This window comes from Spironucleus salmonicida, chromosome 1 (genome assembly GCF_000497125.1).
Source record: "Spironucleus salmonicida strain ATCC 50377 chromosome 1, whole genome shotgun sequence".
Classification (NCBI taxonomy): domain Eukaryota; phylum Fornicata; order Diplomonadida; family Hexamitidae; genus Spironucleus; species Spironucleus salmonicida.
In genome coordinates this window covers 1,308,447-1,330,650 of record NC_090596.1, presented here as the reverse complement: position 1 = coordinate 1,330,650, position 22,204 = coordinate 1,308,447, and the positions used below count along the sequence as shown (strand labels likewise).

At 32.8% G+C, this 22,204-nt stretch overlaps 24 protein-coding genes across 24 annotated transcripts; 18 read left to right on the top strand and 6 right to left on the bottom strand. All coding sequences in view use genetic code 6, as the record gives it.

Moving 5' to 3' along the window:
• Positions 1–28: 28 nt before the first annotated feature.
• SS50377_20910 (uncharacterized protein) lies at positions 29–910 on the top strand (the record flags this gene model as incomplete). The annotated part of the gene is made up of 1 exon (XM_067904847.1): positions 29–910. The coding sequence occupies one exon, from the start codon at positions 29–31 to the stop codon at positions 908–910; it is 882 nt and encodes a 293-aa protein (XP_067768329.1).
• Positions 911–966: 56 nt separating this feature from the next.
• Positions 967–2,169, top strand: SS50377_20909 (putative nuclear pore protein; the record flags this gene model as incomplete). The annotated part of the gene is made up of 1 exon (XM_067904846.1): positions 967–2,169. One exon carries the CDS (start codon positions 967–969, stop codon positions 2,167–2,169), a length of 1,203 nt encoding a protein of 400 aa, XP_067768328.1.
• Positions 2,170–2,227: 58 nt separating this feature from the next.
• SS50377_20908 (Intraflagellar transport complex B protein 46) lies at positions 2,228–2,947 on the top strand (the record flags this gene model as incomplete). Its single annotated transcript, XM_067904845.1, has 1 exon — positions 2,228–2,947. One exon carries the CDS (start codon positions 2,228–2,230, stop codon positions 2,945–2,947), a length of 720 nt encoding a protein of 239 aa, XP_067768327.1.
• A 10-nt stretch (positions 2,948–2,957) lies between these two features.
• Positions 2,958–5,246, bottom strand: SS50377_20907 (uncharacterized protein; the record flags this gene model as incomplete). Its single annotated transcript, XM_067904844.1, has 1 exon — positions 2,958–5,246. One exon carries the CDS (start codon positions 5,244–5,246, stop codon positions 2,958–2,960), a length of 2,289 nt encoding a protein of 762 aa, XP_067768326.1.
• A 62-nt stretch (positions 5,247–5,308) lies between these two features.
• On the top strand, positions 5,309–5,536 carry SS50377_20906 (Protein translocase SEC61 complex gamma; the record flags this gene model as incomplete). Its single annotated transcript, XM_067904843.1, has 1 exon — positions 5,309–5,536. One exon carries the CDS (start codon positions 5,309–5,311, stop codon positions 5,534–5,536), a length of 228 nt encoding a protein of 75 aa, XP_067768325.1.
• Positions 5,537–5,546: 10 nt separating this feature from the next.
• Positions 5,547–6,194, bottom strand: SS50377_20905 (putative Mak16-like RNA binding protein; the record flags this gene model as incomplete). The annotated part of the gene is made up of 1 exon (XM_067904842.1): positions 5,547–6,194. The coding sequence occupies one exon, from the start codon at positions 6,192–6,194 to the stop codon at positions 5,547–5,549; it is 648 nt and encodes a 215-aa protein (XP_067768324.1).
• A 91-nt stretch (positions 6,195–6,285) lies between these two features.
• On the bottom strand, positions 6,286–6,771 carry SS50377_20904 (uncharacterized protein; the record flags this gene model as incomplete). Its single annotated transcript, XM_067904841.1, has 1 exon — positions 6,286–6,771. One exon carries the CDS (start codon positions 6,769–6,771, stop codon positions 6,286–6,288), a length of 486 nt encoding a protein of 161 aa, XP_067768323.1.
• Positions 6,772–6,831: 60 nt separating this feature from the next.
• Positions 6,832–7,779, top strand: SS50377_20903 (uncharacterized protein; the record flags this gene model as incomplete). The annotated part of the gene is made up of 1 exon (XM_067904840.1): positions 6,832–7,779. One exon carries the CDS (start codon positions 6,832–6,834, stop codon positions 7,777–7,779), a length of 948 nt encoding a protein of 315 aa, XP_067768322.1.
• Positions 7,780–7,943: 164 nt separating this feature from the next.
• On the top strand, positions 7,944–8,348 carry SS50377_20902 (uncharacterized protein; the record flags this gene model as incomplete). Its single annotated transcript, XM_067904839.1, has 1 exon — positions 7,944–8,348. One exon carries the CDS (start codon positions 7,944–7,946, stop codon positions 8,346–8,348), a length of 405 nt encoding a protein of 134 aa, XP_067768321.1.
• A 14-nt stretch (positions 8,349–8,362) lies between these two features.
• On the bottom strand, positions 8,363–8,935 carry SS50377_20901 (uncharacterized protein; the record flags this gene model as incomplete). Its single annotated transcript, XM_067904838.1, has 1 exon — positions 8,363–8,935. One exon carries the CDS (start codon positions 8,933–8,935, stop codon positions 8,363–8,365), a length of 573 nt encoding a protein of 190 aa, XP_067768320.1.
• Positions 8,936–8,987: 52 nt separating this feature from the next.
• On the top strand, positions 8,988–9,296 carry SS50377_20900 (uncharacterized protein; the record flags this gene model as incomplete). The annotated part of the gene is made up of 1 exon (XM_067904837.1): positions 8,988–9,296. One exon carries the CDS (start codon positions 8,988–8,990, stop codon positions 9,294–9,296), a length of 309 nt encoding a protein of 102 aa, XP_067768319.1.
• Positions 9,297–9,341: 45 nt separating this feature from the next.
• Positions 9,342–10,586, top strand: SS50377_20899 (uncharacterized protein; the record flags this gene model as incomplete). Its single annotated transcript, XM_067904836.1, has 1 exon — positions 9,342–10,586. One exon carries the CDS (start codon positions 9,342–9,344, stop codon positions 10,584–10,586), a length of 1,245 nt encoding a protein of 414 aa, XP_067768318.1.
• Positions 10,587–10,656: 70 nt separating this feature from the next.
• On the top strand, positions 10,657–11,322 carry SS50377_20898 (uncharacterized protein; the record flags this gene model as incomplete). Its single annotated transcript, XM_067904835.1, has 1 exon — positions 10,657–11,322. One exon carries the CDS (start codon positions 10,657–10,659, stop codon positions 11,320–11,322), a length of 666 nt encoding a protein of 221 aa, XP_067768317.1.
• Positions 11,323–11,372: 50 nt separating this feature from the next.
• On the top strand, positions 11,373–12,803 carry SS50377_20897 (uncharacterized protein; the record flags this gene model as incomplete). Its single annotated transcript, XM_067904834.1, has 1 exon — positions 11,373–12,803. One exon carries the CDS (start codon positions 11,373–11,375, stop codon positions 12,801–12,803), a length of 1,431 nt encoding a protein of 476 aa, XP_067768316.1.
• Positions 12,804–12,851: 48 nt separating this feature from the next.
• On the top strand, positions 12,852–14,072 carry SS50377_20896 (uncharacterized protein; the record flags this gene model as incomplete). The annotated part of the gene is made up of 1 exon (XM_067904833.1): positions 12,852–14,072. One exon carries the CDS (start codon positions 12,852–12,854, stop codon positions 14,070–14,072), a length of 1,221 nt encoding a protein of 406 aa, XP_067768315.1.
• A 60-nt stretch (positions 14,073–14,132) lies between these two features.
• Positions 14,133–15,077, top strand: SS50377_20895 (TBC domain-containing protein; the record flags this gene model as incomplete). The annotated part of the gene is made up of 1 exon (XM_067904832.1): positions 14,133–15,077. The coding sequence occupies one exon, from the start codon at positions 14,133–14,135 to the stop codon at positions 15,075–15,077; it is 945 nt and encodes a 314-aa protein (XP_067768314.1).
• Positions 15,078–15,168: 91 nt separating this feature from the next.
• Positions 15,169–16,311, top strand: SS50377_20894 (uncharacterized protein; the record flags this gene model as incomplete). The annotated part of the gene is made up of 1 exon (XM_067904831.1): positions 15,169–16,311. One exon carries the CDS (start codon positions 15,169–15,171, stop codon positions 16,309–16,311), a length of 1,143 nt encoding a protein of 380 aa, XP_067768313.1.
• A 94-nt stretch (positions 16,312–16,405) lies between these two features.
• Positions 16,406–18,070, bottom strand: SS50377_20893 (Transmembrane domain-containing protein; the record flags this gene model as incomplete). The annotated part of the gene is made up of 1 exon (XM_067904830.1): positions 16,406–18,070. The coding sequence occupies one exon, from the start codon at positions 18,068–18,070 to the stop codon at positions 16,406–16,408; it is 1,665 nt and encodes a 554-aa protein (XP_067768312.1).
• A 37-nt stretch (positions 18,071–18,107) lies between these two features.
• Positions 18,108–18,818, bottom strand: SS50377_20892 (uncharacterized protein; the record flags this gene model as incomplete). The annotated part of the gene is made up of 1 exon (XM_067904829.1): positions 18,108–18,818. The coding sequence occupies one exon, from the start codon at positions 18,816–18,818 to the stop codon at positions 18,108–18,110; it is 711 nt and encodes a 236-aa protein (XP_067768311.1).
• Positions 18,819–18,907: 89 nt separating this feature from the next.
• On the top strand, positions 18,908–19,270 carry SS50377_20891 (uncharacterized protein; the record flags this gene model as incomplete). The annotated part of the gene is made up of 1 exon (XM_067904828.1): positions 18,908–19,270. One exon carries the CDS (start codon positions 18,908–18,910, stop codon positions 19,268–19,270), a length of 363 nt encoding a protein of 120 aa, XP_067768310.1.
• A 289-nt stretch (positions 19,271–19,559) lies between these two features.
• SS50377_20890 (uncharacterized protein) lies at positions 19,560–20,081 on the top strand (the record flags this gene model as incomplete). Its single annotated transcript, XM_067904827.1, has 1 exon — positions 19,560–20,081. One exon carries the CDS (start codon positions 19,560–19,562, stop codon positions 20,079–20,081), a length of 522 nt encoding a protein of 173 aa, XP_067768309.1.
• Positions 20,082–20,195: 114 nt separating this feature from the next.
• Positions 20,196–20,906, top strand: SS50377_20889 (uncharacterized protein; the record flags this gene model as incomplete). The annotated part of the gene is made up of 1 exon (XM_067904826.1): positions 20,196–20,906. The coding sequence occupies one exon, from the start codon at positions 20,196–20,198 to the stop codon at positions 20,904–20,906; it is 711 nt and encodes a 236-aa protein (XP_067768308.1).
• Positions 20,907–20,937: 31 nt separating this feature from the next.
• On the top strand, positions 20,938–21,384 carry SS50377_20888 (HMG (High mobility group) box domain-containing protein; the record flags this gene model as incomplete). Its single annotated transcript, XM_067904825.1, has 1 exon — positions 20,938–21,384. One exon carries the CDS (start codon positions 20,938–20,940, stop codon positions 21,382–21,384), a length of 447 nt encoding a protein of 148 aa, XP_067768307.1.
• Positions 21,385–21,413: 29 nt separating this feature from the next.
• SS50377_20887 (uncharacterized protein) lies at positions 21,414–22,199 on the top strand (the record flags this gene model as incomplete). Its single annotated transcript, XM_067904824.1, has 1 exon — positions 21,414–22,199. The coding sequence occupies one exon, from the start codon at positions 21,414–21,416 to the stop codon at positions 22,197–22,199; it is 786 nt and encodes a 261-aa protein (XP_067768306.1).
• Positions 22,200–22,204: the final 5 nt, after the last annotated feature.

Here is a 22,204-nt window from a genome sequence, read left to right as displayed (position 1 = left end):
TATTATTTGTAGATATATTTTGCTAAAAATGCAACATCCATCAAAACTCAGTAGTTCTATCTTAAATAATCTTTAATAAGTTACTAGCAAATAAGGGGGTAAGATATTTGTTATTGTTCAAAGAAAAATGAACTAGTTACATGATAGATTGCTACTTTCTACATAAAGTTCAATGTAATTGGATTATTGGCAACAAGTCTACCAGGATGCTGTGTAAATTCAAATAATGGTATCAGGATTATGTTGTGATTCATTAAATATTGGGTTGTCCTAATTAGTAATGGAGTAAATAAGTTAATTAACAAAACAAATTTATGAAATTTTGAATTATGGAAATTAAAACAAGACCAGAGCTGCAAGTAATATTAGATCTATATCTAATATTAAACCTAGTCGTAAATATGATGATTCAATATAAGCGGATACCATTTTCAGTCCATTAAACGAAAAGTTTAGTAGCAACAATATTGAAAATAAAATTAAAGATCTAGAAAGTAAAATTGAATAGTAAAGGTAGTATTTTGAACAAAAATTATATTAATAAGATACAGAAATCAAGGAACTAAAAGAAATTATATTAGTTTAAAAAGTATCAACATTAGAACTAGTTAAGGCACATAATGATACTGCTGAAAAAATTAATACATTTTATTAAGTATAGGATCACCCTATAAATTCTCCAAATAATTTTCTTTAACCTTAATTTTAATAATAAAATAATGGTAAGAATGATGTTACAACCGTTTTTAGTTTAGATGAGAATCTTGAAATTCATAAAAGTCCAAGTGTATTAAAAGAAACAGAAGAGGAATTCAAGCTACCTGTGGCGAAAAAAGCAGCTAAACCAATGAAAAATACTAATGTTTCTTTTTAATCTGGTAAAGATAATAAATAGTTATTTTTCCTGTGATATTTATTTTGTATTTATATAATAATGTAAATTTTTCAAGTCCCCACTCCACTTTAATGGACAAGTCTTCCTCATTATCAGCAGAAGATTTGTAAAATTCAGGAAAAGGGATGGTTTCTTCTGTAGTAGGAATAGTAAGCGGATTTTTCAAGAAAAACATTAGGCAGCAAGAGCCTGTATAAAAACCATAGCAGAACTCTTTCGACACATCTTTTGTACAGCGAATGCCATCGTCTGTATCCTCATCGGTGACTAGATCAGCGGTGCATCAAAATCTGGGAGCTGAATACGTAGTTTTGCCCCAGAGGCTTCTAAACGCGTTTTTCGAGTATCAGAAGGAGATCCAGTCGCTGGAAACGCGCAGAGAGCAGGAGATTCAGGACATCGTCGATAGTATCACATCCCTGAAGAATGAGAACGCCAGCCTAATCGATTAGGCCCAAAAACTCAGAGACTGCTTCCTGCTGGAAAGAAAGCAAATTACGACAATTTCCGCTCCAAAGCTAAAGATACAGGCTGAGCAGAAGTTCCAGCCCCCGGCACAGCCGTAACAGGCAGCGCCAACAAAGCCGGCGTTCACGTTTAACGATACCGCAAAGTCAGCTGAAATTCCAGTTTCCGCTCCCTAATAATTCTAAGAAACTTAAAAACCGACGTTTTCGTTCGGCCAAAATGCGGTGCAGCCGCCTCAAGAAGCGTCAGTTCCGGTGCCCCAGAAACCAACTTTTAGCTTCGGTGGAAATGCTCAAACGAGCCAGCCAGTGGCTCCCAAATCGCAAGAGCCAGCGAAGCCAACCTTCAGTTTTGGTGCAAATTCAGCGCCTTAAGCGCAGGCTGAGAAGCCGACTTTTAGTTTCGGCGGTGCGCCTGTCCAAGAAGATCCAAAAGCAATTTCTGGGCCTCCAAAATTCAATTTTGAAGCTACTGCGCAACCCGTTCAGCCTGAAAATATGGCGCCAGCGACGTTCTCGTTCGGATAAAATGCTGTTCAAAAGTAAGAGGAGGTGAAGCCTGCTGAGATGACTTCTTTCAAGTTCGGAAATGCTCAGGTGACTGCCGAAAAACCCATGTTTGGGGCAGTTTCATAGCAAGAATAGCAGAAACCAGCAGAATAGGTATAATTTAAGTTTGGAAACGCGCAGGTAACTGCTGATAAGCCTATGTTCGGAGCACCTGTCAAACCGGCAGAGTAGAGCGCACCTGCTTTTGGCGATAATGGAAATGGTTTTAATTTTAATTTTAAAATGGGGTAAAAGTGAAGATATTTTATTATATATTACTAAACATAAATACTAAATTTTTCACTTCAAATTTTCAATGGCGGATAACCACGAAGACGATACCTTAACAGATGAGCCCTCAGACAACTTTGCAACTCTTACCAATGATAGGCTTCTAGAATTATTCAGAACTTTTGTTCCCACAGAGCTCATGCTTGAAACTCTTTTTGTACCTTTTTTACCAGATTATTAACCGGCTATTGGTGATGTAGATCCATTCATAAAGGTTGGCCGTCCAGATGGTAAATTAGAACCTTTAGGCTTAATTGTTTTAGATGAACCATGTAATAACCAATCTGAGCCTACTATTTTAGAATCTATGCTAGAAGCAAAAACGAAACCGATTGCCAGGTCTAAAGATAAAACAACTATTAAAAGTAATAAAAAAGATAAAAAATCACAGGATGCTAAGATTAAAGCTATTGATTATGACAAGGAAATTATACATGATTGGGTAGATAAAGTTGAAAAAATTCATTAAACATAGGGTTCTGCAGAATATAATTATTCAGTACCAGTTCCAAGTGCTACAATATTAGAATTGTGGGATACTGAAATGGAGTCTATTATCAAAACCATAGATTTGCCAAAACCAAGTATCGAACTTTCCATCGAATAATATGCTAAAGTATGTTGCCTTATTTTAGATATTCCAGTAGGACCTAATGCTATTGAAAGTTTACATATGTTCTTTACTAATTATAGGGATGTATTAGATGAAACTGAAGTTATAAAATAACAATAAGGATATTAATGATTGTCTCCTATCACTTTTTATGCTGTTGACTAATTGTTAGAAATTATTAACGAATAGTAGAGGATTCTTCGGGTTATTTCTTTAAATCTGACCCATAAATTAGTATTATGAATCCGCAAAACTTGGAATACTATTCTTCTGCTAAATTAATTACAGTATCTAATAACATTTCTTTTATTTTCTTTATAGTATCTTATGTGACAGAAAATGAGAATAATGAAAAGTGTTGCTATTATTTAGAAGATTGCTTTTCGATTCTTAGAAACATTTCCGATATACTATTTTTATTAGAAAGCAAATGATTTAGGATTTTGATTATATCTTATTTTTACAATCCAACTTTGGTTGCAATGGAAGACAGAGGGAAACCTTAATCCACTAAAGTTTAAATTTTATCTAAAGTCTAGTACCAATCAACAGCTAGAATTAGTTAAGTATTGACATATTTCGTTCTTTACTAATTGATAATATCCTATAAACTCTATTATAAATTAGATAATTATTATTCAAAGATTGGATTTAACAACTAGAACATAAAATTCATATTCATAAATTTAAATAAAGCTCCATATTTATCAGATTCTTTTTTATCTAGATTAATAATTACTTCTATTTAGTTTACAAACGATTAAACTAATTTTTCAACCAGTGTAAGTACAACATCTGAAGGTGTGTATTCTTCAAAAACCTCGGATACTGATTTTTCATAAAATTAACTAATAAAAGAGTCTGCTAACTATTATTCAGTATTTTTGACATGTTCTACTTCAGAGTAAAATTCCTCATTGAAAATTTCAAAAATTTTTAAATTTGAAATAAAATGGATTTCACGTGCACCACCTAACATTGCTATCCATGAGTCTTATATCGAACTAGTAAATGATAATGTGAATTAGCATACCCCTGTTTAATAAATATTACCTTTGTACGTCTATATCATTTATAATTAGTGATTAATGATATTTCCAAAAATATTTATTATATTAAGTTCTAAAGGTCCTAAAAAGAACTTTAACACCCCTTTACTAATTTCTAATATATAACTTTAGCTGCTGTATTAGTTTAAGATTGCCGTAAAATTACCTATTAAAGCAGCAAAATATATTCCTAGAATAGCGCTATTTTCGACAAATTTATTAATTGCGGCAAAGAAAATAGATTTTTCAGACGATAAGTTGGCTTATATATTTTTAATTTTTATTAATGAATCATTTTCGATTTAGCAAGCAAATTTACAGTTTGATTTAACTATTTCATATGGTGTGGAAATAAACGAAAAAATAAATGAAATAATTTCAGATAATGAATCTAATGACTGGACCGATTTAATATCTGGGTTTGAATCCATTGAACTGCAGGAAAATTAATAAAAGGTCTATTTTACAACAAACATTGAATTTAGAGTGTTTGATATTTAAATAATGGCAGTAGATAAAAATATTAAAATATTTGCAAAAATATTTTTATTATCAGGATTAGATTATTTCGGAGGAGTGAATTAAGTTCCGTCTATAAGGGAATATTTAGTAAATTGGAAATTGGATAAGCGAAGTGGGGACAAAATAGTATTTATTTCATTAATTGGTATTGAGTTTGGGGTATAAGATTCACATCCTAGAAATTATAGACAAATTAGCTTTAAATAGATATGTAAATTGATTGCTATAAATTTAACTTATTTTTAATATAGTTTTTCATCGAATGATTATATTAATTTAAACATTGGAAGTACAGTTTCGATTTCATATAGAATAACTAATAATTACTATGTATTTGTGATATCAGGAACAATTTTTCTACATTAAATTGTTAATTTTTTCTCAAACTCTTTTATTACTAACAATATAGATTATCTAACTTTTAAATCCATATCTGTAATGACTTTATTAAATAATGGCATGTCATAATAATCTTTATATTATTATTTACTCTAGTTTAATTCCATATAGCTTTCAAAATCAGCAATAGATTCATCAACATTTACAAAAATTTATATTTTATTTGATAATTAATCACAACTTTTCAAGAATGTAGTAATTTCTTATAACATTAGCAAAGCTTCTTTTAGTTTTGGATCATTATCTTTAGTTGTCATATTGATAGAGATATCTTTATGAATTTATGTTTGTATAGCTTTAATTGGCTATAAATCAGATATATGATCAAAATTTTACTAGTTTTAAATTAAACCTTGATCAATTTATAATATAATATCATCGCAAAATGCTTAAGTGACACATTTTGTACTTTATAATAGTTTATTTAGTTAGTTATTGTAGCCATCTTTAATTTCTTGCATTTTAATCTAAAATATGATATAATATATAAATCAAATTATTATTCTTTCAATTCCTCTAACAAATGTCTAATTAACCTAGAACTAACTCTGCTCAGCTTAAGACCTATATAAATAGATAGAAGAACTTTATTAATTCTTGTGCCAAACCTTAGTATGACGAATGGAAGAAGTTGGCATTTGCAACAGGTACAGGTATTTTTGTTATCGGTATGGCAGCATATGTTATCAAAGCGGTTAGCTACCCAATATTCACTAAATTCGGTGGAATGAGTGCTATTGTTGAAGAGTGAAATACCTTAATCATATCTGGTTTTCCTTAATGTTTACAACTTCATATTCAGCTTCATGTTCATCCAACATATCCTCCATATCTTCTTAAGAATGCCTAAAGCGTGCAACATCAAAAATACCATCATACTTACCTAGCTATAACTATTTCATAAGTTCTTTCTCAACAGTTCTTTCTATATGAGCCGCCTTAAGAGCCTTGGCCTATCGAATACGCTCTCTTCGCTCTTATTTCATACGGGTGGATACTGTTCTGGATTTTATCTTCATACCTAGTGATTTTCTTCTAGAAAATTCTTCATTAAACTTAGTTAGACGCAAAATACATTTCTTAACCAGATCTGTATCCCAATATTAAAGCTTTTATCTAATAGTATATAGCGCATCTTCATAGTTCAGTGGTAATTCGATACGTTCCCATTGGGTTGCAGGTAAATGTTATCGCTCAATAACTTTTACTAATAAATAAAGACGGTCATCTTCCTCTTTTAATGTTGCATATTATGCGTTTGCTAATGGGCAATATTACTAATCACAAAGGCCAGATACATTATACTCTGATTTACAGTAAGTTTTCTTGTGATCTGTCTTAAGAGCATGCGCACATCCTCCTTTACCTATACAACTCCAGATAAGTGAATCCTTAGAATCATACAGCATTCTGAAAGGGAAAAAGAAGTGGGAATAAATATTATGTAATGAAAATTACAAACGATGTACCTAAAAGGCGCAAAATAAAATTACCACCGAATCACTCAAGCTCTAGTGTTTAGTTTGGTTTAGATTGAGGAGTTTCTAAAAGTTTGGCTTTCCTTTCCAATTCTAGTTACGCATTGCTTGAAATATCAGACAATACCATCTAAGATTATTTTGACACTTCTACTCCAGAATGTGCTAAAATACTACTACTTTCAAGTTGATCAGCCTATTCTATATTTAAAATTGGTGAAGCATCTTAAAATTTAACTTTCTCCTATTACTATGGTGAATCTATATAACCTTCAGGTGTTAATTCAGCTGCAATAATAGGTGGATTATTTCCTGGTGTCTACTAAATTCCAGCTATTCCAAACGATGCCTCTTAGGGAAGTTGTGATGCTCCAAACCCATGAATAGATTTAACAGCATAATATTATGATTATGTTAAAGGTTTATATGATGGGTATGATGTTAAAAGCTCCGTAATCCTATTGTTTGCACTGATAGCTACCGAATAAAGTAAATCTGCTGTCTTCATTACAATAATTTTGGAAAGAAAATTTAATTTACTATATCCATATAATATTAATTTACAAAAATGAAACCGCAACTTCAACTAATTTAATTTCTGCAAACACAAATATCGCTATTACCTAAAAATTATCAAAATAATTATCTAAACATTATTCAATCATTATAGAACGCTCCTGAGTATCGGTTACCATGGTTAGCCGTTTTGTACTAAAATATGAAATTTTTTTTCACGGAAAACCAAACATCTGCTTTACCAAAATTCATGCTAAATGGTACTATATAACCCCCTCCACAGTAGATTAACTAGTAGCAGATTTTTTTCGATTTGAAACTAATTTAAATGCATTTAAAGTAACTGTAGAAAACACTGGGAAAATAGCTTTGTGTACAGTTAGCGACACAGATTCTAGGTAAAGAAAAAATTATATAAGTTAATGAAATTGAGCCTAAGAAGGACGATTTCGAAGATCTTAAGGTTTAGATTACCCTTAACGAATAATTTATATAATAATAATATTAATCTAATTTGGCATTAACTGAGGAGATCAAGATATTAAAGGTTAAATTGGGTTAAGTAAACCGGAAAAATGAGAATTTATCTCATATTGAAGATTTATACATTTAAACTAACAAAAAACTACGTAATCCGATAAAATTTGGTGGTAGTTAGAATGTAGAACTAGACGAAAAAAAAGATCACATTAAGCGATAACAAGAGAATATATTAGAATTATAAAGTGTTATTTAATAATAATAAAAAATAATAGCTTGTTTTGAAGCAGATAAACAAAATAGATCAAATTAAATATAATAAACATCAAATAACATATAAATCGAATTTGGTACAATGACAGATTTAGTTATAGAAGAACAGAAAAAATAGTAGAATATCACAGAGTTTGTTAATTCACTTAAATATAAAAATGAAAGTTTGGAAATTCGTTGGTCAACGGATGGAAAGTACCCAGAGCCATTTTCTATGGTAAATGAAGATGTCATAGTATATGAGTGAATTGAATAAATTTGTCACTTTTCAATTTCAATGGTTATCTCTAGCTGTTCTAAAATTGGTATTGTAAACTCAAAGATGGGAATCTCAGTTTATTTTGTTTTGATATTTCTGTTCATTTTATATATAAATTAAATCCTATTATATAATTTAAAAACTCTTTTTAAATGCGGTATGAAGATGGCGCTTTGCCAACCTTAGGTAGGGAGTTTCCTTGCAAAAGAAAGTATAATTAAACAAAGTCTGGAAATAGATAGACATTTCTGTATACTAATCATTTATAAAAAACAAATGATACAAGAGGATTTAATGGGTAGTATGAAATTCCGTTTAACACATTAACATAAACGTGTTTAAAGAAGAATAATGGTTATTTTTGTTCTGAAAATAAGGATTTTTCAGCTAAACGTGCCCTATTAGAGCCGTAAATGAGCGAAACACTGATGCTTACAACTAGAAAACGTGAAAAGCATTATCCATTGTATAAGCGTGATCCACATAATTAATTCTAATCAGAAATTTGCGTAGGAAATGAGCACGAGAATAAATAGATTTGGGACAGAAAAGTATGATTTAATTTTAAATATCACAGGTAATCAAACTCTAGGTAACTATTTTATTTCTATTGTACTTCCTTTACCTCAACATTTTTAAACAATAATTCTCTGCTAACTAAACCAGCTAATTTTTACAACTCTTCAATTTTTATTTTATCTTTAACCTCATTAATCATTTTTTATTCCTTAAGTGTATCATAATCTTGTTGCAATCCATAGTTTAATTCAATTTATTCATAGAGATTCTAAATTTTGTTTGTCAACTACTCTTTTTTCTACATAACTTTTTCATGTATTAATAATATTTCTTAATTATCTTCAAAAAACTACTACTCTCTAGCTATATTTTCATCGATGGTCGACATATTTATTTATACCTGATCTAATTTTAATTAAAACTTGGTATTAATTTCTGTTGTTTATTATATTTTTTCTTGTAATTAGATATTTAAATCTATAAGCTATTAGTTTTACGCTAATACCTTTAACTTTAATTTCTTTTTAATTTATTCACTTTTTTAAAGCTCCAACAACTCTTTATTGTATATTTTCGTTAGATATTCGTTCTCAATTTATAGTTCTCTAGACGAAACAGTTGGCATTCAAATTTTATACAATACAATATTAATATAAAAATATTTTATATAACTTGAAATGGAATATGATGAACTACTTGCAAAGCTGGATGATGCTTATATTGAACTATTTTCCTTATAAAGTGACAAGAATAAACTAATATACTTTTTAAAAGAAAAATGTTTGTATAATTAAAAGTATGATGTGAATAGTAAATTTGATTAAAAAAGTAAAGACATATTATAGTTGATCTAAAGAAACTAATTACTTTAAGAATAATATTCTGATAATTTAGATGATCTATATAAGGTTAAAAAGGAAGATTCTGATTAAGAGTAGATTTTGGCTGATCTGTATCAGCAAATAAAGTCTGAGCTTAAACTCTGAGTAATTTATTTTGTATTATAAATTATATTTTACAAAATTTCTAAAATGCCAGAAGAAAAATCAAAATCAAAATCTCGCTCAAAATCGTCATCTAAAGACAAAGTATCATCTAAATAGCATACATCATCATCTAAGACTAAATTAGTAGAAGATTCTATTATATCGTAAAACCCACCAACTTTACTAAAATCTGTAGAAGACCCATGCGAAAACTGCTAATAGGAGTCGTCAATTAATTTTTGTCCAACTTGTGATTTAAAACTATGCATACAATGTACAAATAAAATTCATTCGTAAATACCCGCCTTTTCACTGCATAAAATTTTGCCGGCCTAGTCTGCTTCGCTGCATCGAGTCCAATGTAATATCCACAAAAACAGAGCAATTTTATACTGTGAAACGTGCTAAGAATTCATTTGTCCACAGTGTTAAGAATCCCTACATCAAGGCATCTAGCACTAAACAATAACAATTTAGCAAGCATTTAACGTCAAACTTAATTCTATCAGAAGTCGAATTTCGACCGAAATTTCACCCCTAAAGATGAAATTAAATAACGTTCACGAGAAGTATAGAGAGGTTATAAAACGCCTCAATGATAAAGTCACGGAAATAACACTTTTCACCAGAAACGAGTGCGAATCGATCATCCAGCGGCTGAATAGAGCAGGCGCACAAAAAACAAGCAAAATCCAGCCAGATTTTAACTACTTAGCAGAAAACCTTAACAACATCGAAAAACTCGAATAAATGATGATAATGATGTACCAGGAGAGTTACAACCAATTAAACCTCTTTCAGCAGGTACCAGAAATGCTCAAAATGATCGACCAGATCGTGGCTACAGACATCGTGCAGCTTGGCGCAGGCGTCCAGGCGATCGATTTTGAGCTTCCGCAGGAGATGAAAATGCGCTCAGAATTGGTCTAGGAGAGCGCTGGGAGCAACGGTATTTTGAAGGCCAAGGAGTGCATCATCCAGAGGCTCCAAAACGAGCTAAATCAGCTCGTTCTGGCGAGCAAAAAGGAAATTCTGAGCTGGGAAAATCTGGTCGGACAGTACTGCGGGGAGCTCAAGGAGGCCTCGCTGCAGTGCTGTTTCTGCGGCGCAAAATGCGGCTATTTGACCGTAAATTCGGTCTGCGCGAACAACTGGAACGTCGAAAAGGGGAGCATCGCGAGTGTGGAAAGGGCCGAAAAAATCCTTGAAGAAGACTGCGAGATCGAGGTCGAGGAAGCTTTGCTGAGCATCGGGAACGACAGGCATTACTTTGTGCGTAGTTTCAAGTGAGGTGGAATTTTTGTGATTGTGGAAATGAAAATATATTATTATTATATAAAATAAGATATAGTTGTAAAAAATGATATCTTCGAGGGCGGAGTTCTATAACAGGCAAATTTGGTCGCACGAATACGCTACACGCTACAAGTATCAGAATCTGAAGGAATAATAGGATTTGTCGCTTAAAACTATCCAGCAAATGTCTGACGATTTGGAAAAATTATAACGTTAGAGGGCGAAATTGTAGGATATTACTGTAAGCAAAATATAAATGTCCAATTATCTGTCAGATCAGAAAAAACTAAAAATGAAAGGTGCCCCAGTTCCTGAAGTGCGTAACGACTCTAGAATTTTTTTTGATAAAAGCAGGGCCAGACCTGTTACAAGTTATAAGCCAGAATCTTCGCATCTTAAAATTGACAAAAAAGTATTTTTAACTGAAACTTATACTTAGAACCCGCTCCTTAACGTTAGAAACTTCCAGCGACCGCTTACTCATAGGGAGAAGATTTAAGATATAAACAGGAAGGGCAGCTTAGTAGAAAGTGGTATGCTAGATTCCTTATTTAATTATAACAAAGCGGATAATAGTAAAAAATTAGAACACGAATGGAAGAAATAACAAGAAAAGCTAAATACTGATGATGTAGTTTAAAAAGTGTTATAGAAGACTATGGAGCTTAAAATGTCAATGAGATCAAGTGGATTAGGGTTAAGTAAAGCATTTGTAGGAGATGACTTCTGAAAGAATTATATTTATTATATGCCAGTATATTTAATAATAATTTACAAAAAATGGCAGACCTCGCACTACTATCTGATTCTGCCGATTCTACTTAGGAAGTTGTTATAAATAAAGATATCATAGAGTTATCAAAGTTATAATTTCAAGTTCCTCATGTATCTAGAATAAATGAATAGAAACCACTTGAATTTTGTCATCTTAAAATGCATGATGGAGCAACTTAATCAGTATATTAACAAACGCAGTAAGAACTTTTGTTCTAATATTTTTAAAAGATGATTTCAAAAATTTAATCTTATTGTTCACTAGAAGTGAAATATCTATATATTTAATTGGTTGATTAGTCATTAGTAGCTCATCAAATTATTACAGATGAGGACAATAAAATTCATTTAGGCAATGCCGCCTTGTTGTTACTGCAGAAATCAGCACAGCAAAGCTAATATTTACTATACCCAGGAGCTGTTATAGGAGCTATTGGATAATTAATTGATAATAATAACAATTTATATTTGTCGGTTGAGAAAATATTTTAACCGCCATTTGAGCAGAGTTAATTAGAAATTTAAACTAATTTTACAGTTGGATTTTCGTAGATACACGGAATAACTTAAGAAATTTTATAGACTATAGAATAAATTATTAGAAAAGGAGAATTTAATTATTTTATAGTAATAGTAAATTTTACGGAGGATATCTATATCAAAAAATAATTAGAAATATTTGTTAAAAAAGTAAAGTAGCTAGCTTTTCAATATAAGACAGAGTTAATTTTATTACCTGGATTAAACGATAATAATCTACTAGTAAATCCAGAATTACCTAAATAATTTTAGCTAATAACAAGTCAGTAATACGTTTAAGTTGGGCAAAATCCATTTAAAATTTAAATTTGTGGAATAACGTTTTTGTATATAGATTATCCTTGGAACTAAACGAAATATACTATGAATGCTGATTAGTTAACAAATACATCAATGCAATCTTAATCATAAGTATAATCGTAGCTTTAATCGGAAATATAATCCTAAGTTTCTTCAAAGCTAAAAATTAAAGTAAAATCTCCTATATAAACATAGGAATCACAAATAAAATCAGAGGAGCCTTTGCCTGGTTTTTAGTCACCGTAGTCGTCATAGCTATCCTAATTTTTTGATACTCCAATTTTATCATCTAATTTACCTGAATTGTATGCATCTGGTGATACAAAAAGAGCTCAAGTTTATACAGCGATGATGTTGTTATCAAATTCTATTATTCCATAATAACCATCACCAGTCTCGACAAATAGTTTGATTAATTTTAATTTAGATGATGTTAATGTTTATATATATGGGGGAGATAAGATTATCAACTCTAACCTATGTGGTGGTGCTTTAATTGCAGGTTTATCTAAAAGTACTATTTACAACTGCAACTTTTTAAAATTAGATTTTTAAGATGATGGAGTATATGCTTCTAATTTTGGATGGAGTGATTGAATAATTTTACATATTGTTATAAATATAATTATAGACAAGTTTACCAAAATGAACTAGTCTATATTGTCACGAGAAAAAGATTAATTCGAGGAGATTCAGCATTTGATTTTAAAAGGACAAACAGACGAAGTGAAGATAAGTGGAATCTAGAAATTACATCACTATTTGTCATCTGAAGGTTATGAAATAATTAGTTAATATCCTCATTTCTTACCATCATTGATTAGACTTTGTGTGGAGGAATAACCGGAAATAAGATTGGAAACCATATTTTTTCTTTCAAAGCTAACATTATTAAATCTAAATTTGGGGGGTATATTTGATGAATATTTTATTCTTGTTATATAAGCAGTAGAATCTCCTCAATTTAGACTAAAAATCTAATAGTTTAAATAGTTTGATGAGTTTTTGAGACTTTATTACTTAGTAATTCACAATATAGTGATTAGGGGAGCATATTTGTTGGATGGCATATAATTTATCATGCCTAAGGTTTATTAAGTCACCCATCCTTAGTGGGAGAAACTTTTAATTGCAGCTGCAGCATATGCAGCCTGGAACACAGAAATGGAACAGGCTGTTGTATCAATAGTTACGAAAACAGTAACAAACTAACTAGTAATTTTAGATGTGTTATATGAAAAAGCTAGAAGAAAACACAGTTTAATTAAAGTTGAATAGTTATTAGAAATTATTGCATAAAATATTAATATCATATTAACATAAGATAATGAACGTATTTTAACTCTTTGCTGCTAAATATTACTTTTAATTAGCTCTAGCATCAGTAGAACTTATGAATTTATCAATATTGATATTATACAATAGATGATAAACCTTCTTAAAGATTCATAGTTACAATATATTAAAAATTCATTTTTATTTATACTTAATACTATTAGTTGTCATTAAAATGGTGCAATTATTATTTGGTAGCAGCCTAACTTTATTAACAATTGTATTAGGAAGTATATTTTTAATGCCAAAAACCAAGACTAAATATGCATATTAATAAATATTTTACTATATACGAATTGGGAACCATCTTCTGATAACATTATCAATCTGGTATCAAATTTCATTAGACTTTATTAAAGAGGTTCGTTTTAGAGTTCTTTCTAAATATAATTGTTAATAAAATAAATATATGAGAAATTCATATTTCTTAGAGAGTAAATAGACAGCTCCAAAGTTTTCGATATTATTAACACTGACTCGCGCTTCGAGCAGGAAGAGCCAGTTCTAAACCTATACGCCGAAGATAGCTGAGAGTGATTTTATATTATATAATTATTATACATTAAAATAACATATATTGTATTCCATCAAATGGACAAACTATTTGAAGAGTATTACCAAAATTACTCTCTCTAAGACCCAAATTAGCCGCTGAGTAACACAGGCATGCTAAATAAGCCAAGTAAACCGCCAAATCTCTCCCTTGCCTACGAACTCGAGTTCAACGAATACGTGAATTCACGCGATTTCTAGCACAACTTTACCAGCGAACGAACGAAAAACTACGTTCTAACGGGCATACCGTACTCCCACAAGCAGCTTTTTTACGTAAAAGTCCTAAAAGATGTCTCAGCACCTGATATAACCATTAAAGTGGAAAATGCTGAGTAAATACTCAAAGACATCAACCGGGCATTCCCACACACCCATTTCCTAAACACGAAATCCGGCCTCTTCCTGCTATTCGACGTGGCGCTGAAATCGTCAAATTCGTACTCGCAGCCGCTAATAAAACCATTAGCGTATTTAGTCCTTTCCACCGGGCGATTAGCATATTCTCTAGGGCCAAAATTCGCGTTCAAATACTCGGTTTTTACTCATCCAGCGGAGTCGAAGTTGTACCAGTTCCAGACCCTGGAGCTGCTGCAGCAGCTGGACCTCGAGCTCGCGGAGGCGTTCGACTACGCCAACTTCCTCATGCCGTGGCTCGTCTCCTGCCTGCACAACTGCCTCGAATTCGAGCCCTGGGAGCGCTTCTTCGACTGCTTCCTCTACTTTGGAATGGACTTCCTCGTCGCCGGCGCCTGCGCGCTCGTCCTCGAGGCCGGGAAGGGTGAGCGTTTCAGTGTGCGTGGCGAGGACGAGGAGCAGCGCATGGACCGGTTCGAGGCGCTCCCAGACGCCCAGAAATAGAAAATGAGCATTATCGGCGTTCCCGAGTGCTACGCCTTCGAAAAGCTGAAGAACGCCGGCCGCGGGGTCGAAATAGGGCAGTTTCTGCAGGACTGCCACGCGGTCATGCTGCACATGAAGTGAGGAACGCGAAATGGGCGTTTAATGAATTTTTGTCAGTTTCACGTTTGCTATTTTAATATTAAATCTGGCACAAAATATTTTTGGGCTGATAATGGACTAAAACAAATATGATTATTTGCGAAGCCAGATTATGCAAGGCGAGACAAATGACATTAAGCTTACGGGTATTAGACTGCTAAAGGGGCTTCTTACGCCGGGGGGAATGCAGTTTCTACAAGAAGATCCCGTTTTTCTCAAATCTCTTTTTATGCTCCTGCTTGTCGACGCTGTAAATATAAGAATGGAGGTCATAAGCTTTTTAAATTAACTCACTTTGCTGCAAAACTCAAATATTTTCATGATATTTTCAACTGAATATGAATATATTATTTAAAGACTTGAAATTAATGTTTTCCGAGAACAGTTAAACACATTTACTCACTTCGAGGCCTTTATTTCGTTGCATTATATGATAATACATAATCTAGCTTTGTAGGGTGAGATATTTGAAAATGTATCACAGTTGTTAACTTCTCGCATAGATAAGTTATTGCATCCTTTCAACCAGCCAATCCTATTCGCCGTAACTGCTTTGTCATTTTATTTTGAAAATTGCTATGAAAAAGCATTAGAGTTTGTGAAACTTCCTGGAAAATGTTAAAGTTTTATTCTAGACTCGATGTTTGAACATTCACTGAAAACTAACAGTATTTTGGATATTTAGTTACTAGTGAGACTCTTAGAACAGACCTATTTTTCAAATGATTTAGATAAACGGGATGATAATGCGGCTCTAGTAATTGGGAAAATTCTGGTATGTTAAGCCATTGATAAGGATTGTCTGAATAATTTTACAAATATACAAGTTATTCAGAGTTTGGTAGAGGGTTTAAAATGCGGTTAGATAACTTAGTTGTCAAGAGGTATTTTACAAATTTTAACAACTATTTCATGTTGCTCATAAGGCGCATATATACTGGGCTAGATAGATTAAGAATATTTGTTTGATAGATTGCAGGATAGTTATGAAATTGTCCATAATTTAATTATGTTAACAGATTTTAGATTGAAGGATTAATAAATTAAAGCTATTCAAGATTTATTTATGAAGGAATTCGGAATTAAAAATTATAGTAAATGTAAAAGTATTGGAGTAATGGTTAGCTGTATTTTAGAAGTGTAGCCTTCTGTACGCGATGAATTTAGTAAAATTTAAGATATTTTAATTAAATTTTCTGATTTTTCTGATTATTGAGTGATTTTCATCATTTTAAGACCTTAGTTTTTTCTGCTTTAATTTTTACTAAATTAAGCAAAAATAATCAAAATCGCATAGATTATTATATTTATCATTTTAGACTACGAATATCATCCCTATATTTTTTGTGTTATTCTTCAATTTTTTTAAGCTTGAAGAAAAATGAAAATCCTCTGAAAACAATTTTCTATACTAGTTAAGTAAATAAAATTTCAATTAATATAACATATCTTATTGGAAGAGTTAATGGAGAAATATCGCCAAATCCTATACTAGATCCAACAGCAGAACTAAAATACAGAAAATCAAAAAATGTATTTATCATAGAATTAGGTTACTTTCCAGCAAACGCCAATGGAGATATTAAATACGCTGACACATACAATCCAGCAAAATTTAGTATGGATACGTAGTAAACATTTAACATATATAGAGCAATACTTGATCTAAATCTATTTGTAATAATAAATTGAATTGTGTACCAAAACAAGCAAAAAAGATTTAATACTTAAACAATTAAAACAGGTAAAGCAATATACTATGTATAAAGTGGGATGTAATAAAGACACAGATCGAGTAAGGATATAATGATAAGTTATGATATAAGGGGAAACAATAGCACATGTTTTTCGTAGATGTAATGGAAAAATGGCTTGTTTTGGATATTTAATTTAACCCTAACCTTCTCAGAATTTTAATACTGGATTACCTCGCCCTGGCTGTTCGTGTCCAGCCTCAGTACCAGGTTCTGGAGGTTGCTAATTCCCTGCTGTATCCGGGTCACCAGCGACTCGAGTTCGAGGTCGTAGCTGTATTCCACGGGTATCACCAGCTTCGCCGTATCATATGACAGTAACGTCTGCAAGCATCCAACCTGATGGTGGCACATTTTCGCTAGCTGCACCGGTCTGTAGCAAAGGAGGCATCGCTGGTTCTAAAGGCAGCAAACTTTCCTGTGATACTCCAGGACCTGCCGCGCAACTGGAAACGCGCAGTACCCGCACTCCACCAGCGTATGGCTGCAGTCATTCGCGATGTGCCCGGCGAGGTCCGCATAGGGCCCGGCCCAGCCGCAGCTGAACAGGAACTTGCGCTCCTGCTCGGGAAAATACTCAAACAGCTGCAGCTGGTAGTGCCTCAGGTCCTGCGCCCCGTCGCGGAGAATCTCGAATCTGCGCTCCTGCCGCAGGTAGTTGACCTATTCAACCTTGCACAGATTCGCGTTGAAATCGCTCAAAACCGGAACTAACGCCGCATGCCTCGCGCCGAGATCGTACTCCTGCTTCCCGTACTACGCGACCTCCGCCTCCTTGGCCACCAGATTGCAGCAGTATACGGGCGTCTGGAGCTGCTGGCGGCACAGCTGCTCGTTGAACTACATATCCAGTATTATTGCATCGCAGACAGGGCAGGTGATCTGGTCCCATTGGTGCGCCAGAACACACCGCTGGCATACGGTGTGGCTGCAAGGCATAATGAGGATGTGCTTCTGCAAGAAATTCGTGCACTTATCGCACACAAACTGGTGGTGCGACTAATCTATCGGAATAAACTAGTAATTGAATGACTCGATGTCGTTCTCAAACAACTTTTCCACCAAATTCAGGAACTGCTGCTGGTCGTCCTTATGAATACCATCGGTGCTCTGATTAAGCATTTAGATATAATCTTTAAGAGAGTCGATGTGTTCTGTTTGTTTTCTGAAAGTGTATCTCTCTATAGAGTTAAGTCTGCTTAATAGTTATTTCTTCCACATATAAATCATAAACCAATATAAATAATATAATAATCATTCATTTTTTTTATGATTTGTTTAGTATCAAATCATTTCTTTTAATTTACTATGTAATTTATTCGTTCAAATGCTACATACGATTATACCCAGTATCAATATAAAAATCATCAACAAGCGAGGTCACTATAATATCTTAGTGTTGTGTAACTACTTTTGATTTATGAACAGAACTTTAGATAATCGAGACACTAATTTTTGCTGAGTTTTCTATCAGATGTTTTTTACTAAAAATAGGATTCTAAAGTGACTTAAGTACTTTGGCCTTTTCATTTGAGTGCTGACATAATAGTGACTCTTTTTATACATTGTTTAGGTTATTGATCTTAAATTATTATGCATCAGTCATAGTTACAAAATGATGGCGCCGACAACTATATGGTTTATTAACCTACCTGTCAATTTAATCTATAGTTCCCATTCGCTTATCATACTCTGCTTTATAGCTAGCATCCTCTATAAGTTCGTAAGTTAAGCATATCATTTAATCATATAGTTTTTAATTGTATTATTTTATATCAACATTATTTATCTCTTTGTCTGATTCTGACGTAGATAAAGGCGACTGTGCAGGTGAATCTAGAAATAAATTAGTATTATTGGTTTTCGGCGTTTTAAACAGTAAATCTAATTCAGCCTATGTGTAAAATGGCTGTGCAGGATCTAATATAGAGATTTCAGACTATATGAAAGAAAATGGATCAGGTATCATTTAATTGAATATAATATATATAATATAAGATTTAGATATTGTTTGCAAAAATGTAACTACCAGAACTAAAACCTTCCCACTAGCACTGCATGGAAAACAAACTTAAATTTATGAATTTATTACACGGATAATCTTCTCCAATCTATCGACAAAATTTATTAAGAAAATAGCCACTTTATTCACCAGATTTTATATCTATTACAAAATAAGTATAAGAAAAAATAACTGTTAAACACAAGTAAGATGCATCTATATCTTAATTAAAGAATACAAGATTATCGAATCCGGAAACGGTTAAATTTGACGATTTCTACAATATGTTGAAATCATCAGAGATTCAAAAAAAGAAAAAAGAAAAGTAATTGCGCAAACAGAGATTAAAATAAATATATTATTGTTCGTCTGAGGATTATGACGAGCCAGAGGAACAATATAAAGAAATACTATTTTGATACAATATTTACTGCGAAATAAAGTTATTGAAAATATAATGTGCTTTTTAACTAAATTTTTATTAAATATATTAAAAATAATATTATTTTATAAGAAAATTTTGTAAACTTATAATTAGAAAAATTCTGTAGTTAAAATAAGCAAATAAGCAACTTGTTTATTTTTAAGTGAATATGTATTATGAAACGGAAGGATCATATATAAAACAAACTGTAATTTTAAAAATATAATTAGTATAAATCATATTAACATAAGAGTCATAAAAATAATATTGTAGAATCACATTAAATGAAAAGTCTAAAAACGTTTGATCGTAGAATTTATTATGGTGGAGCTGTAAGCATGTTGCCTTTAATAAATAATATTAAATCTTAACCATATAAGATTTTGCATCAAGCAGATTTTATGGTTCAACATCCAACAACAAATAATAATATAACTCCAAATTGTAATAGTTTAAATGTAATAGATGAAAGTGAAGCATAGTCAATATAAGAGGAGTTAATTTTGAAGCCTTTAATTCAGTTAAGGGACTTATAAACAGTTATGGATAAAAGTATAGAAAGAGAAAGTTTCTTTATTAATGAAGATCACTTCAAAGATAGTGTAATAGATGTTTCATTAATTAATGACAATTTTAGGCTTAAAAAATAAAAAAATGAATTTATGCAGCTTATTTATTTATTAGAAGATCAAAAAAAGGATCTATCCTAATTAACTTCTATGATTTCTTATTTAGACCAAGAGTGTGAGAATAATCGTAAAAAGGTCAAATATCTAAGATAAAATTTGAACTAAATAAACTGGTGAGTATAATTTAATCACTGTATCTAAAGAAATATAGTTTGATACTAACTAAAGTATAATATTTATTTTTTATAAACACACTTAATATATAATATTATAATAGGACTAAATTACTAAATGCATTCTTTCAGAAGACCGCAAAGAACAGTACTTTATAATGGTGAAGAATATACACTTTTTGAATTTGTATAAATCTATAAATCATTCTAACAGATGGATAACACATTACTTTTGGAAGAAATAGCTCACCTGTCATAGTTTCGTCTAAATGAGCTTAAAATCGATAAACTTAAGAAACAAAAAATATCGGGTAAAACGTAGAATCTATAACTTAATGAACATTATACTAAGTATATTGCATCTGTTCATAAAACATGCACTCACTTATAGACAAAAATCTATCATAATACTGGTATGCGATAAAATGCCGAAGTAGTTAAATTTGCTGGGTAGCTTTAAGCAGGAACTACTTTCGAAGAGTTCGCTGAAAAGTAACGATCTATCAGTTCTGGTTGTGAGGTTAAAAATATGAAAGTAGAACAACTTAAAAGTGAAATTGTCCATTTAAAGGCAACACTTATGTAAGAAAATACTACATTTGAGTAATTAAGTTTAGTAAGCAGCGAAATGATGTAGAGGCTTAATAAGTCAAAGCATCAAAAATTTGCCGGAAAAGATGCGTAAAAATTTATATTTGATTATGAGAGACTATAGTCTATTCATGATAGAGCAGTTACTACACTATGGGGAACTATTCGGTCAGCACCGAGCTAGAGTTAATTTTCATCTTGGAAGAGGATTTTTTCCTAATTGAAAGGAGAGTAGTGAATTATATATTATAATATTTAATAATATTAAAATGGAAGAAAAACGACCACCCACAGCATACTTCGCATTTGCTTCAGAGATGAGAAAAACGCAAAAAATAACAGGCTCAATACCACAATAAGCTAAGCTAATTGGCTAGCTTTGGAGTTAATTATCAGATGAAGAGAAGTAAGACCGATAAAAAACACAAAATCAGTTGATATTAAATTGGAAGGAGACGCACGTTAAGAAAGTAGAAATTGTATAGAAGCCTCTTGAAAATGAAAAGCTCGCATTTTAGATATTTTGTAACACCGCCAGAAAGCGTTATTTTAAGGAAAAAAATTTACATCTTAAGTATTCAGTTGAAATCTCAAGAGAACTTAAACGGTAGTTTGAGCCTCTTAAAGACAACTTCATTCAGGCGAGCTTCAAGATAGCAGAAATCGCCGAGCTAAAGTCAAACCAAATCAAAGACTACAATTGTTGGGTTCAGTGAACTTATATAATAACATTCCTATAATTAAAATGGAAGGCCTACGCTTCGAAAACCTCAAGTTGAGCCAGGAAGTCGCGCAGCTCGGCGCGCTCCTTAGCCTAAAAGACACGCAAATTACGCAGCTCTACAACAAGATCGAAGAGCTCACATCCAAGCTGGACTCCACCTCTCCGGACCCACAGGCCAAGCAGACAGCTTTCTAGAACGAGCAGATCCTGACCTACAGCGACTTCTCACCGCACAGTTCGTAGCCTGTAAAGGCGCCAATGGCGGTATTTGCCGCGCAGGAATCGATCCCGAACGCAGTTTTCGAAACGCTGCTTTCGCCCAGAATGGAGTTCAAAATCGAGCAGCGCGAGGACCTCAACGCGCTCACAAAATTTGACGGCCCGCTAACGCCGCAAATCGCGAAATCGCCGTGCCAGCTGCGCGACATTCTGGACGAGACGCTGCGGCGCCATCGGCAGAAAACCGCGCACCACAGCGCGTTCTACACTCCAGCAGCGGACAACATGGGCCGAATTCTGGAGTTCCTGCGCTACGGAGCCCGGAAGCCCCTCAGCTTCGAGGAGCTGCGCTTCGCGGACGCGTTCCCGGGGCACTTCCTGCTGCTCGTCGACGGCCGTCTGAGCGTTCTGGGCGTGCTGCGGGTGCAGGATGCGCCCCCATTCGCCCTCGTCGGCATCGCCGGCGTGCGGCTCGAAATCCAGCAGGACCAGCTACAAAGCTGCTTCGCGATAACGAAAACTGGCCGCCTGCGGCTCGAAAGGCAGCCTGGCGGCCTGCGGATCTCAACCGACGCGGTAGCGATTTGAGTGAA